Raw genomic sequence first — 14497 nt, forward strand, 5'->3', positions numbered from 1 at the left:
AATATGAGCTAGATTTGTTCACAGTACCATTTATAAAATCTAACAAATAACTCGAACACCCCTCTGGTGGGCAGCGGGATGAAATTACTATAAACTACCAATTAAAGTAAAATGTCGTTAAAATTCTTTTAAAAAGTTAGAGTGGGCTCGTGTCAAAACTTTAAACAATGGATTCGCCGCGTTTTGAGCTCTAGTCACTTATAAAATAAAATGGGATATGGGAGTTATGTCAACTGTAGGTGCCAAAATTGTCGACTTTAGGAGCAGGTCCATTTTAGAGTATCAATTTTAGGTGCACTTCAAAGGTTCAGTTCCTACTATTTTTACAAAAGTTTAAACTATCAGTTTAAAAAAAATGATATTTTAGATGAAAGGTGAGACTTTGAAGTTTCAGAAAATAATATTGGAGCCTACATTTATTTAATAGTATTAGAATGTAGAAAAAAATTCTCTTCATGTGTCGACTATAGGTACTCTTACCTTATTATAATCTCACTTGCATATACAAAAAGGCGCGTATGTGCAGATGGCTTAAAGTTTTTCCGTTTCAGGGCCTGTATCCAAAGCTGCCTTCGGTTTTCATCCTTAGGGAACCTATGAGTAGGAATGAGAAACAGTTATACTTACTTCTGTATCCGAATTATCATAGATACTTTCAAAAATGTAATATGATTCTGACTTTACAGGCATCACTTTCAACACTTTAATTTACGTGATACTCTATTTCAAATGTAAAAAACGTATAAAAGTTACATCAGCAGATTTCAATAACCGCATCTTCACTATCATAGAAACACACGTGAAATGTAATGCCATTTCCCCCGAAAAAACGCTGAGTACAGCCATAAGCGCAACACGAAATAACCATGTTTTGCCAACATTCACGTGACTTTAGCCCAGAGATATTGGAGCCACGAAAATGACGTCAGGACCAGTCTATTGTATTTGTGGTCGAAGGAGTAAACAGTTTTATAGTTTGTTCACAAATACTTAATATTCACTTTAAAATAAACGAGGGGCTTTCTGTAAATAATGCCACACTTTCTTTTTTCTCGGCGAGTTTCTGTTGAAGCAATGTGGACTACTTTGTGACACATCGGAGAATAATCCCAGTTCAGTCCCTATAGTTTCATGATGTTCCGATAGGTGGCGGCGCTTTAGGTAACTTCCAAAATGGCATCTGTTACGGAGGTGCGTCCCAAACAGAGAGCTGTCACTGAGTTTCTTATGGCGGAAACCAGAGCATCGCAGATATTCACAGGAGTATTTTGATGCATATTTTGTATCATATCGTACATAAATTACGAAAAGTCAGAGGAGGCTCCAGTATGTAACGTTTACCGAAACGACTGTAACTTCAGATCTTTTTCTTTTCTTTTTTTTCCTCGCGAAACGTGAAAATACGAAATAAAGCCAACAAAAGCATTATACTACGATCTGTTTGCAACGACCACAATGTCAAAACATACATGTTAAGGTACGTACTGCTCACAATAGCTATATCTAAAACAGAGAATCTAGCAAAATAAGTCATTTCTATACTCTCTGAGCTGCTCATATAATAATGTTTCACCTTTTCAGCTCCCCGAAGAGTGGGAAAGTAACTGTCGTTGGCGATGGCGCCAATATGCCCAGCACCATGCAGTAATTAGGCAATTTCCATCACCGCTGAGAGAGAATTATGTCATGACCCGCCTATCCATGCCATAAGAAGATTGGTCGAGCCGATTTGGCTCTAAAATACTGAGCTGTAACTGGTGAATCTAAATATGTGTTTACTGTAATTAATTTGGCTTACAGGCTGGCCGATTGGTTCAAATGGTTCAAATGGCTCTGAGCACTGAGGTCATCAATCGCCTAGAACTTAGAACTAATTAAACCTAAGGACATCACACACATCCATGCCCGAGGCAGGATTCGAACCTGCGACCATAGCGGTCGCTCGGTTCCAGACTGTAGCGCCTAGAACCGCACGGCCACTCCGGCCGGCTGTAGCGCCTAGAACCGCACGGCCACTCCGGCCGGTTGGCCGATTGGTCTTTTGTCAAGAAAGGGGTCTTCCTTTTGCTCCTGTGCCTGCATGTGGGCAACTCAAAGATCAAAGGCAAGATTTTATCCAAAGCCGTAACTGCACTTCTCCCAAGACGCAAAATGCCTGTTGCATTTCTATTGGTCTCTCTAAACTTCAAATCTGTTTCTTATAAACACCAACACAGTGGTCTTCTATGCACTAGGACATTCCACCTATCCACACACACTGGACTCGCATTCGGGAGGACGACGGTTCAATCCCGTTTCCGGCCATCCTGATTTAGGTTTTCCGTGATTTCCCTAAATCGCTTCAGGCAAATGCCGGGATGGTTCCTTTGAAAGGGCACGGCCGATTTCCTTCCCCATCCTTCCCTCACCCGGTTTTGCGCTCCGTCTCTAATGACCTCGTTGTCGACGGGACGTTAAACACTAATCTCCTCCTCCTCCTCCTCCTCCTCCTCCTCCTCCTCCACCTATCCACATGTGTCCTGAACCTATTAATGTTCCATTGCAGTAGGTGCGCCATCTTAGCGGTGAGGTTTTTCTCCGTCTTTCCCCCTGTCGTTCATCGGTGAGCAGGAATATGCAGCAGAAGCGATAGGTGGGGGTCACTTGAAGGACTTTCCGGTTCATTCGGGGAGACTATCGCAGCTATGATCACTGTCTCATCAATTAAACAGGTCAATGGCACACAAAATGATGGTATTGAGGCTGATCTTTTTGGAAAGCTGTTCGACTCTAGCTTGGATTTGCGCGAGCTCTTCTCGTCCTATTTTTCTTTCTCCTGGGAAAGTTTATTATTTTTCCTGCCTGCACGTTCTGCTGTCACTATTGTTTCAGTTGTATGTAAACATGTTGGTTTAATGAGTGTGCACGAGCGGTTCTAGGTGCTTTAGTTCGGAACCGCGCTGCTGCTACGGTCGCAGGTTCGAATCCTGCCTCGGGCATGGATGAGTGTGTTGTCCTTAGGTTAGTTAGGTTTAAGTAATTCTAAGTCTAGGGGACTGATGATCTCAGATGTTGTCCCATAGTGCTTAGAGCCATTTGAATTTAATGAGTTTGCAGATTTGCAAGTACCTTTACAGATGTACTTGTAGGTTCTTGTGCCGTGTTCAGCTGTCACTGCCTGGGTGCATACACTAGTCTTCGGTACAAATTGCTTCAATACCGAGGTGAACGATTTCACAGAAGAACGTGCCCGTGAGGCCTTAAATGCCCTCTTCGCTTCAGGATGTGAGATACGTTGTATAATCTTTATCTATCGGATTTTGGGATCGTGTACATTCTCCAAACTGAATTGATATGGGAGCATGTAACACACATGGAAGGGGCAGTGTACTGAATGCATGATTCGTGGGCTCCAGAACCGCATCTCCCATACGTAGTTGGACTTCCGCAAAACATGATAGTGCAACTAAAGTGTTGTCACTTAAAGCAGCGCATAGGGTTAGGTATGAGCGGCCTAACTTTAAGGACGATAATACGATAATGCCTGCTACAGTGTACTCGGCTAGTTTTTGCGAATTGGACGTGGGAACAAGAGGTGGTGCTTCTCGACTTCACCGTATACTCTTTTCATAAAATGCTTGACTTTGATGACTCCTTCGCTTTTCCCATTGGCGTTGGAATTCTTTGGCATCTATATTCACGTTGTCCCGAAAGGCTAAAGCTCCCTTGCAACAGCTTAGTACATTTTGCAGTTCGCTGTTGGTGGCATATTCTTCAAGTTATTTGACATTTAATAAATTATTTACTTTGGTGAATTTCTTTGCCTCGGAGAGAAATTTGCGGTTACGCAGGTTCTTAATATATTAAAAATGCCCTGTAAGTCATTCTAAAGCCTTACATATGTTGAAGGACGACAATTTCTCAAATGAACTTTTCGTACGATTAATAACTACGAAAACATTATCTATCAAATAATGTGGTCTGCCGCTGTTAGTGCTCCCTCTGATATTCACAGAGATCTCAGGTGTACTAGCCACGGAGGTCTCCTTGGGGTTTGGGTGTTAATACTGTTCCCGGGTTCGATTCCCGGCGGGGTCAGGGATTTTCTCTGCCTCGTGATGGCTGGGTGTTGTGTGCTGTCCTTAGGTTAGTTAGGTTTAAGTAGTTCTAAGTTCTAGGGGACTGATGACCATAGATGTTAAGTCCCATAGTGCTCAGAGCCATTTGCACCATTTTGTTAATACTGCCCAACGAACCACCCGAACAGATGGTAGAATTTGAAGTTGATGTAGGCTCCATGGACGTCCCACGACGAGCTATGGAAATAAGAGGCCAACTAGAGAGAGTCCTGGGTGACTGGGTAAGCTTACACTACTGAGGTGCGGCAGGTTCCCCAGAGGTTACAACCTAACAACACCTTCACCTTAACAGCCATTCACCTCCTCAACGTGCAGCACACACTGTGATCGAAGTTTATTTTTTGTTTGCATTTTATTTATTTTTTAAGAGGTTTGTACCATCTTCGCTATCTGGGCTTTTAATTTGGATCCTCATTCTCTGTGAAACATCGTTCCACAACAATGCCGCACGGTGGTCGCTGAAGCATTCCCAGAGTTTCTGATTAAAGGGAACTGGCGGCGCTGATCAGACTCCGGCTTAGGAACCCCGGCTTTACTATGAACTTAACAAGAATGTTAGAGTATTTCTGCACAAGTTCCTTTACTCTACGGCGTATGTTCACGCTAGTGGGGCACCTGCATATGACCCACGCCATACGGTGCTCTTCCTGCAGAACATACCACGGTAGCCCACCCTAACCATGTATCTCAACGATGGCCACCCGTAACAATGAATTTGTAATAACGTGAACCTAAACAAGACTGGTGAGTCCAATAACGTTACACTATGAATGAAAAATCTAGACTAACGTTTCTAACAATCTTGGAAATACTGCAAATATGTAACTATATAAAGATGTTTCCATCCATGTTCAGGCTGTTAACTGTTTTCGAAGCAGATAAATTTTGATGATATACTCCGCTGATATAATAAATTTTCATTTATAACAATATGACAAGGAAAAAATTGAGTGATATTTCACTTGAATTAGACAGCTGAATAACACTAAAGGTTTCTAAGTCAATTCAGATGTTAACAGTATTAATTGTTGGAAAATCTTAGACATTGAAAGAACTAGATATTTTGAAACTCAGTTCTAATAAATGTTACAAAATGTGTTAGTATAAACTATTTATTTTGGATATGTGTAAAAAACAGCAACAATGTTTCATAAATTATATGAGAAATGAACAACACTATTCGAGCTTCCTTTCATGAAAATATTATTTCCGATATGATTTTTCACTCTGCAGTGGATGGCGTGTTGAGATTAAACTTCGCGGCAGATTAAAACTTGATGCTGGACCGGGACTCCAACATAGGACCTTTGACTTCGTGGGCAGTTGCTCGACCAACTGAGCTACGTCGAAGCATGCAATTTTAATCCACCACGAAATCTCAAATCAGCGCACACTGAGCTGAAGGGTGAAAATTATTTCTGGACACAAACCCCCTGGCTGTGCTTATGGGATTTCTCCGCACTCCCCTTTTTCCAGCGGTACTAGTCCCGCAAGTTATGGAGGAGAACGTCTGTGAAATTTGGAAGGTAGGAGATGAGGTACTACAGGAACTGAAGTTGTGAGTGGTGCTTGGGCAGCTCCGTTCGTAGAGCATTTGCCCACGAAAGACAAAAGTCCCAAGTTCATGTCCCGCTCTGGAACACAGTTTTAATCTTCCAGGAAGCTTCAAAAATATTAATATCAGAGTAAAAGTAAATAGCACAGAAGTCCTTTTGCACAGGTAATGTAATGTGATAGAGGGATTCAGTATGAAAAGATAAAGGTAATTTTTTTATTAATCATTAAACGACCAAATGTCCTGTTGGAGAATACTGCTGTCTGGCTTCTCTTAGTGGGTCGATCGACCTAGCAACAGATGATGAGTAACTAGTACTTGATGTTGTGGACTGAAAAGTTTCCTAAACATCTACTGAACTAAATACGACTAGGAGAACAACAAATTTATATTCTTACTAATCAAGTAAATTACTGCTTAATGTTTAAATATTAAAAATTCTACTAACAAGAAAACTACAGTATTTAAGTGTACATTGTTATTCTGCTTTAAAAATCGCTAGATTCGTCAGGGACGTGGAAGAATGTCAGATCTCCTAGTACGAAGACGAAGTCAACAATATTTTTTTGTGCAAGAGTGTATACCTATCATGTTAAATATACATCCTACGAGTGGATTTACAATGTGGGGTATAAATTAAATGAAGTGCATCTATCATTAGGTTGCTGTTTGTGATTGTTAACAGCTGCTGTCTAACGCCATGGTGCATAGGGAAGTATTCGATGCACGTGAGACACTACAGCTTCATTTGCATTCTGTTCCCATAGTAGTGGTAACGTGGCGAACAGCCCCAGTCACTACTGCCGCAGATAGGAGTCGTCGTAGCTGCCCGTTCCGGAAGTGGAATCGACGCGACGGGGCCGCACAGGCTTGCTGTTGTTGCTGCACTGCACCACGAAGCGCAGCTCGCTCACCAGCGCCTCCCACGGCGTCATCTGGCAACAATTTCAAACTTAAAATCATTCTAGTGCCTACTTTGCCCGCAGTTCAATTAAGACGCAGGAATACATATGTCTCATTTATCTTTACCACCCCAAATAACTTTTTGTCCAGAAACAAAATAAAAGTGTGTCAAGCAAATGATGTTTAGTCATCAGAGTAAATCAATCAGCATGGCTGCCTTTTGTGTAACTTTTTTCGTTACGAAGATATGAATAACACTACATGTTTTTCAAATAGCATCCTATATTTTTTGATAATTCACTTCCGCTTCTCAAGACATGTTCATAAACGCATGACTGTGTACGATGCTAGTAAACCTGCCGTTATTAAAAACGTAACACAAAACTGACTTGGATTCTTTGGTACTAGCACACAATGCAGCTACCGGGAGTAACGTAACTCATCCACTTGCTGGAGTTGACGGTAAACAAATGAAAACGCAAGGAACACACACACCAGCCATCCTGTCAATCGTCTTCATTTGAAAGTTGCGTCAGTAAAATGTGCAGTAAGTAAGAGAAGGTAGAAATGCTACTCATCTATGGGGAATTAATGTAACAGTAAAAAAACAAAGAAATTAAAGAGTTCGCAAAAAAACATAAAAATGAGAGGCCTGTACACAATAGAGCTGTGTCAAAATTAAACCTTTCAACTTAAATGTAAATACTTGGAGTCTGTCAATTACTTTTTTCACTCTTACCTGAACCTTGTGAACGGTGCACATCTTTCATTCTATACAATGCTTGAAGGAATGTCATGCAAGTGGATATCGTTTTTCCGTTTAGTTTTCGCTGAATGAATGTTTCAGTTTCTTCTGAAGGAGGCAAATTGTCAACAACAAATCCCACTATGCAAGAACGACAGATTTAAAATTCCGAGACAAATAAACAATCGCCTACCGAAGTTGGTCAACCGACACCGCAAGTCATGCTAGAACTACTCTTGGCGAGAGCTCAGAGTTGCGCCGAAACATGACACTACACGACATAATAAAGTGAAAGTAATCAGAGTAAACAAGCCTTTGCGTTTCGGGGTCAGAGCCACTAGAGGTTATTGTTATATTGAAGGTAGCAGCGTTCAGCTTCTGCACCGCGATATTTCAAAGAAACCTTTATAGCACAGGAAAAGTAGCCCTAAAAACGGCTGCGCTGGGCAGTAAATATGCACACACTGGAAATATTTTTAATCGACGCTACGTATTCAAAATCATAAATGAGTCTGCGACAGTTTCTGGCTTGTGCTACACTTTTGAGGGCCGAAAAATGACGAAAGTTTTCGATTTTTTTTAGTTTTTCACTTATAAATCGAAAACGATACATCCTACGTAAAATTTCCAAAAGCAACAAAATGATAAAGCATAAATCTGATCGTAGAGTCACCTAGTTAAAAGTTGAAATCGGCTCAGTCATTTATACACAATCGATAGTAAAAAGTCGTATGTTTTATCAATTTGGCGGAAAAGTGAGTTTTGCTCATGTTCGAAAGCCTGTAACTTAAAAAGGGCTACTAAAAATGAAAAGTGTCATGCATAAAAGTTGTAGAGCATCAAGCTCTGCATAAAAAAGCTTCAAAGTTTTGAAATTACAAAGATACAAATAAAAACATGAAAATTTACGTAGCGCTAAATATCTGTTAAGAACTGTTTGTGGAGCCAAATTAATTTTGAACCCCTAATCATGCACATTAGTCCAAATATTCAATTTTAACATCACTGATGTGGAAAAATTCTCTAAGTGGTTTGATTCACATAACCCATACCCTCAAGGAACGTCCACTCATGTGCATTAGTACTGAAGTGTTGGGACGTGATGGCAGCAACTGCCAAGAGGCTTATGAAAAACAGAAAAATACACGGAAAATACTAGAGGGAAGAATTTTAAGCAAGTGCAGTTCCTGAGGAAGAACCAAATAGTGCCTGTGTGAGCCGTGAAGCTTACAGTCAAGATAAACGTTGAACTAGTCCCTGTCAGTCCAGATACAATTTTCCGCATAATCTTTTTGCATATGAATTCACCGTAACAGCTCCAGTCATACTTCGCTATTCAGTTAACCCCATATCCAATAACTCTTTTTGATGACGGAGGAATAATACGCGAGTCTAGAAAATCAGAGAGTTTTTGAACAGCTCAATCCAGTCAATATTTTCACAAGCAACACAGACTTTGTCGTTGACGGTGGGTTTCTCTTACACTGAGCTGTGGGGAACACTGATTAAGTGCTTTCCTCCATACTTGAAAAGTACGCGTAGTGTTCGATTGATAGCGTGAGAAGGGAGCTGAGAAAAGCATAAAATCTGCCGAACGTGCTCGAAGAGCCTGCTCTGCATCATCCGTTTCTGTTTTATTTGATGAGACGAGTTCACCAGCTATGCCAAAAGACTGTCTCTTATTAAAAGAAGTTAATAAGAAACGCCTTGTCCCAACACTGAGAGAAAACTGTATGGCGAAGGGTGTCAATCCGGCCATTGAGGACGGAAACCCCTTGTTTGTTGGCACAGCTATAGGAAAGACGTGAGACAGGGAGGTAACATCTTCACTGCCAGGGAAAATACTGATCTGTTGGTCCTGCTGACTGACAACATAGCTGATAGTAGTGAGCAGGATGAAACAGTCACCAATATCTTCTTTATGAAATTTGGTCAAAGACAACCAAGACACATTCATTTACGCATCCTACAGTTCTATGCTCTCCCAAGAAGTCAAAAAACATGTATTATTTCTTCACACCTTCACTGGCTGTCACAACACCCACACACTTTTTCGCCAGGGTGAAAGCAAATTCACAAACATATTTCAAAAGAACGCGAATCTCCAACGCGTTGCCTCATACTTCACGGACCACAGCACCACTCCTGATAAGATCGCTGACGCAAGAGTGAAGTTCATTGTGTGTTTGTAAACAGGTGACAATTTCCAGCTTTTGAATGAAATTCGTTTGCAACTGTTCAGTTGGGCACGTTTGCCTCACACCGAAGACGACGCTTGCCAGCAATCCCTCAGGATTACTTGCAGGTTCAATTGTGGAGGAATGATCAGCTCGATGTACTGAGATGACGATGGAAGAGCACAAAAACGACCTGACCCCATAGCAAACAAATGGTTCAAAAAATGGTTCAAATGGCTCTGAGCACTATGGGACTCAACATCGTAGGTCATAAGTCCCCTAGAACTTAGAACTACTTAAACCTAACTAACCTAAGGACATCACACACACCCATGCCCGAGGCAGGATTCGAACCTGTGACCGTAGCAGTCCCGCGGTTCCGGACTGCAGCGCCAGAACCGCACGGCCACCGCGGCCGGCTCCATAGCAAACACCCAGCCTCCAATATCCCGGGAACTGCTAAAAATAATATCCAGCACGTATAAAGTGCATAAAGGACTCGGCTATATGCAGCTGATAGCAAGGGGCTTTCATGCCTTATCTCTCCAATAGAAGAGGACATCTTTCTTGATTCGACGCAAATCGACGATGAGATTGATATCTGCGAGGAGGAAATCGATTTAGGTCCCATGCCAGAAGAAGACGAAGAACCGGACGAAGTTTCCTCCTCGGGACCATCTCACCCGAAACGCAGACAAAAATAAAAAAATAAGTTTTAGATTAATGTAAATACAGAACAATTATTAGTTACATCTACATCTACGTGATTACTGTGCTATTCACAATAAAGTGCCTGGCAGAGGGATCAATGAACCACCTTCATGCTGTCTCTGTACCGTTCCACTCTCGAACGGCACGCGGGAACAACGAGCACTTAAATTTTTCTGTGCGAGCCCTGATTTCTCTTATTTTATCGTGATGATCATTTCTCCCTACGTAGGTGGGTGCCAACAGAACGTTTCCGCAATCGGAGGAGAAAACTGGTGATTGAAATTTCATGATAAGAACCCGTCGCAACGAAAAACGCCTTTGTTTTAATAATTGCCACTCCAATTCACGTATCATGTCTACATCTACATCTACATTTATACTCCGCTAGCCACCCAACGGTGTGTGGCGGAGGGCACTTTACGAGCCACTGTCATTACCTCCCTTTTCTGTTCCAGTCGCGTATGGTTCGCGGGAAGAACGACTGTCTGAAAGCCTTCGTGCGCGCTCGAATCTCTCTAATTTTACATTCCTGATCTCCTCGGGAGGTACAAGTAGGGGGAAGCAATATATTCGATACCTCATCCAGAAACGCACCCTCTCGAAACCTGGCGAGCAATCTACAACACCGAGCGAGGTGGCGCAGTGGTTAGACACTGGACTCGCATTCGGGAGGACGACGGTTCAATCCCGCGTCCGGCCATCCTGATTTAGGTTTTCCGTGATTTCCCTAAATCGCTCCAGGCAAATGCCGGGATGGTTCCTCTCAAAGGGCACGGCCGACTTCCTTCCCCGTCCTTCCCTAATCCCATGAGACCGATGACCTCGCTGTCTGGTCTCCTTCCCCAAAACAACCAACCAACCAATCTACACCGCGATGCAGAGCGCCTCTCTTGCAGAGTCTGCCACTTGAGTTTATTAAACATCTCCGTAACGCTATCACGGTTACCAAATAACCCTGTGACGAAACGCGCCGCTCTTCTTTGGATCTTCTCTATCTCCTCCGTCAACCCGATCTGGTACGGATCCCACACTGATGAGCAATACTCAAGTATAGGTCGAAAGAGTGTTTTGTAAGCCACCTCCTTTGTTGATGGACTACCTTTTCAAAGGACTCTTCTAATGAATCTCAACCTGGTACCCGCCTTACCAACAATTAATTTTATGTGATCATTCCACTTCAAATCGTTCCGCACGCATACTCCCAGATATTTTACGGAAGTAACTGCAACCAGTGTTTGTTCCGCTATCATATAATCATTCAATAAAGGATCCTTCTTTCTATGTATTCGCAATACATCACATTTATCTATGTCTGTGACACTATCTCCCCTATTTCGCGATAATACAAAACGAGCTGCCCTTCTTTGTACTTTTTCGATGTCATCCGTCAGTCCCACCTGATGCGGATCCCACACCACACAGCAATACTCCAGAATAGGGTGGACAAGCGTAGTGTAAGCAGTCTCTTTGTACACTTGTTGCGCCTTCTAAGTATTCTCCCAATGAATCGCAGTCTTTGGTTTGCTCTACCCACAATATTATATATGTGATCGTTCCAATTTAGATTATTTGTAATTGTAATCCCCAAATATTTCGTTGAATATACAGCTCTCAGATTTGTGTGACTTACCGGGTAATCGAAATTTAGCTGATTTCTTTTAGTACTCATGTGAATAACTTCACACTTTTCTGTATTCAGGGTCAATTGCCCCTTTTCGCACCATACAGATTTCTTATCTAAATCATTTTGCAAGTCGTTTTGATCATCTAATGACTTTACAAGACGGTAAATGACACCATCATCTGCAAACAATCTAAGACGGCTACTCAGATTGTCTCCTATGTCGTTAATATAGAGCAGGAACAATAGAGGGCCTATAACACTTCCTTGGGGAACGCCGGATATTACTTCTGTTTTACTCGATGACTTTCCGTCTTCCGGTCTGAGTGGCCGAGCGGTTCTAGGCGCTTCAGTCTGGAACCGCGCGACCGCTCCGGTCGCAGGTTCGAATCCTGCCTCTTGCATGGATGTGTGTGATGTCCTTAGGTTAGTTAGGTTTAAGTAGTTCTAAGTTCTAGGGGACTGATGACCTCAGATGTTAAGTCTCATAGTGCTCTGAACCATTTGAACTCTTCGTCTATTACTACGAACTGAGACCTTTCTGACAGGAAATCGCGAATCCAGTCGCACAACTGAGGCGATGCTCCGTAGGCACGCAGTTTGGTTAGAAGACTCTTGTGAGGAATGGTGTCGAAAGCCTTTTGGAAATCGAAAAACATGGAATCAATCTGACATCCCCTGTCGATAGCACTTATTACTTCATGAGTATAAAGAGCTAGTTGTGTTTCACAAGGACGATATTTTCTGAATCCGTGCTGACTACATGTCAATAAATCGTTTTCTTCGAGGTACTTCATAATGTTCGAATACAGTATATGTTCTAAAACCCTACTGCAAATCAACATTAGTGATATAGGCCTGTAATTCAGCTGATTACTCCTACTTACCTATTTGGATATTGGTGTGACTTGAGCAATTTTCCAGTCTTCAGGTATGGATCTTTCTGTGAGCGATTGGTTGTATATAATTGCTAAATATGGAGCTATTTTATCAGCATACTCTGAGAGGTACCTGACTGGTATACAATTTGCACCGGAAGCCTTACCTTTATTAAGTGATTTAAACTGCTTTGTTACACCGAGGATATCTACTTCTATGTTTCTCATCTTGGCAGTTATTCTTGATTGGAATTCAGGAATATTTACTTCGTCTTATTTGGTGAAGAAGTTTCGGAAAATCGTGTTTAATAACTCTGCTTTAGAGGCACTGTCATCAGTGACTTCACCGTTGTTATCGCGCAGTGAAGGTATTGATTGTGTCTTGACACTGGTGTGCTTTATGTATGACCAGAATCTCTTTGGGTTTTCTGCCAGAATTCGAGACAGAATTTCGTTGTGGAAATTATTAAAAGCATCTTGCACTGAAGTATATTTCGAACTTCTGTAAAACTTTGCCAATCTTGGGGATTTTGCGTTCTTTTAAATTTGGCATACTTTTTTCGTTGTTTCTGCAACAACGATCTGACCCGTTTTGTGTACCATGGGGGATCAGTACCATCAATTATTAATTTATGTGGTATATATCTCTCAATTGCTGTTGATACTCTCTCTTTGAAAACATTCCACAACTTTACTACACTTACATGATCAGATCGGAAGGAGTGAAGACTGTCTCTTAAAACGGCGTTAAGAGCATTTTTATCAGTTTTTTAAATAGATATACTTTGCGTTTCTTTTTTATGGTTCCAGGTGTTACGGTATTTAGCCTAGCAGCAACTGCCTTGTGGTCGCTAATCCCTGTATTCGTCACAACACTCACTATTTGTCCAGGATTGTAAATAGCTCTGAGCACTATGGGACTTAACATCTATGGTCATGAGTCCCCTAGAACTTAGAACTACTTAAACCTAACTAACCTAAGGACATCACACAACACCCAGTTTTGTCCAGGATTATTTGTTGCTAAAAGATCAAGTATGCATTCGCAACCATTTACGCTTCGAGTGGGCTCATGAACTAAGTGTTCAAAATAATTTTCGGAGAAAGCATTCAGTACAATTTCGGATGATGTTTTATGCCTGCCGCTGGCTTTAAACGTATAATTTTTACAGCATTTCGAAGGTAGATTGAAGTCACCACCGACTATAATTGTATGAGCGGGGTATTTATTTGAAATGAGACTCAAGTTTTCTATGAACTGTTCAACAACTATGTCTTCTGAGTCGGAGGGGTCGGTAAAACGATCCGATGAATAGTTTAGTCCGATTGTCAGGTATAACCTCTACCCATACTATTTCACATGAACTATCCACTTCAGTTTCGCTACAAGACAAACTACCTCTGACAGCAATAAATACTCCACCAACAACTGTATTTAATCTATCCTTTCTGAACATTGTTAGATCGTTTGAAAAAATTTCGGCTGAACTTACTTCCGGCTTTAGCCAGCTCTCTTTACCTACAACTATTTGAGCTTCAGTGCTTTCTATTAGGGCTTGGAGCTCTGGTTCTTTCCCAACACAGCTACGACAATTTAAAATTACAATACCAATCGTTTCTACAACTACCTTACAGTGTTTTACCTGCCCTCTTTTAGACGGACGCCCCTTCTGTGGTTCCCTGAGACCCTCTAACCTAAAAAACCGCCCAGTCCCTTCCACACAGCCCCAGTTACCCGTGTTGCCGCCTCCTGTGTGTAGTGGACACCTGACCTATTAAGCGGAACCCG

At 41.8% G+C, this 14497-nt stretch overlaps 1 protein-coding gene across 1 annotated transcript in view; it reads right to left on the minus strand.

Moving 5' to 3' along the window:
* Positions 1 to 5297: 5297 nt before the first annotated feature.
* LOC124556294 (glutamate receptor ionotropic, kainate 2-like) overlaps positions 5298 to 14497 on the minus strand; it is a 414191-nt gene continuing 404991 nt past the window's right edge. Inside the window, exon 14 of the mRNA XM_047130270.1 lies at positions 5298 to 6608. Within this exon, the coding sequence (XP_046986226.1) occupies positions 6471 to 6608 (138 nt within the window). The 3' untranslated portion in view covers positions 5298 to 6470. The remainder of the gene's footprint in view (positions 6609 to 14497) is intronic.

Source organism: Schistocerca americana, chromosome X (assembly GCF_021461395.2).
Source record: "Schistocerca americana isolate TAMUIC-IGC-003095 chromosome X, iqSchAmer2.1, whole genome shotgun sequence".
NCBI lineage: Eukaryota > Metazoa > Arthropoda > Insecta > Orthoptera > Acrididae > Schistocerca > Schistocerca americana.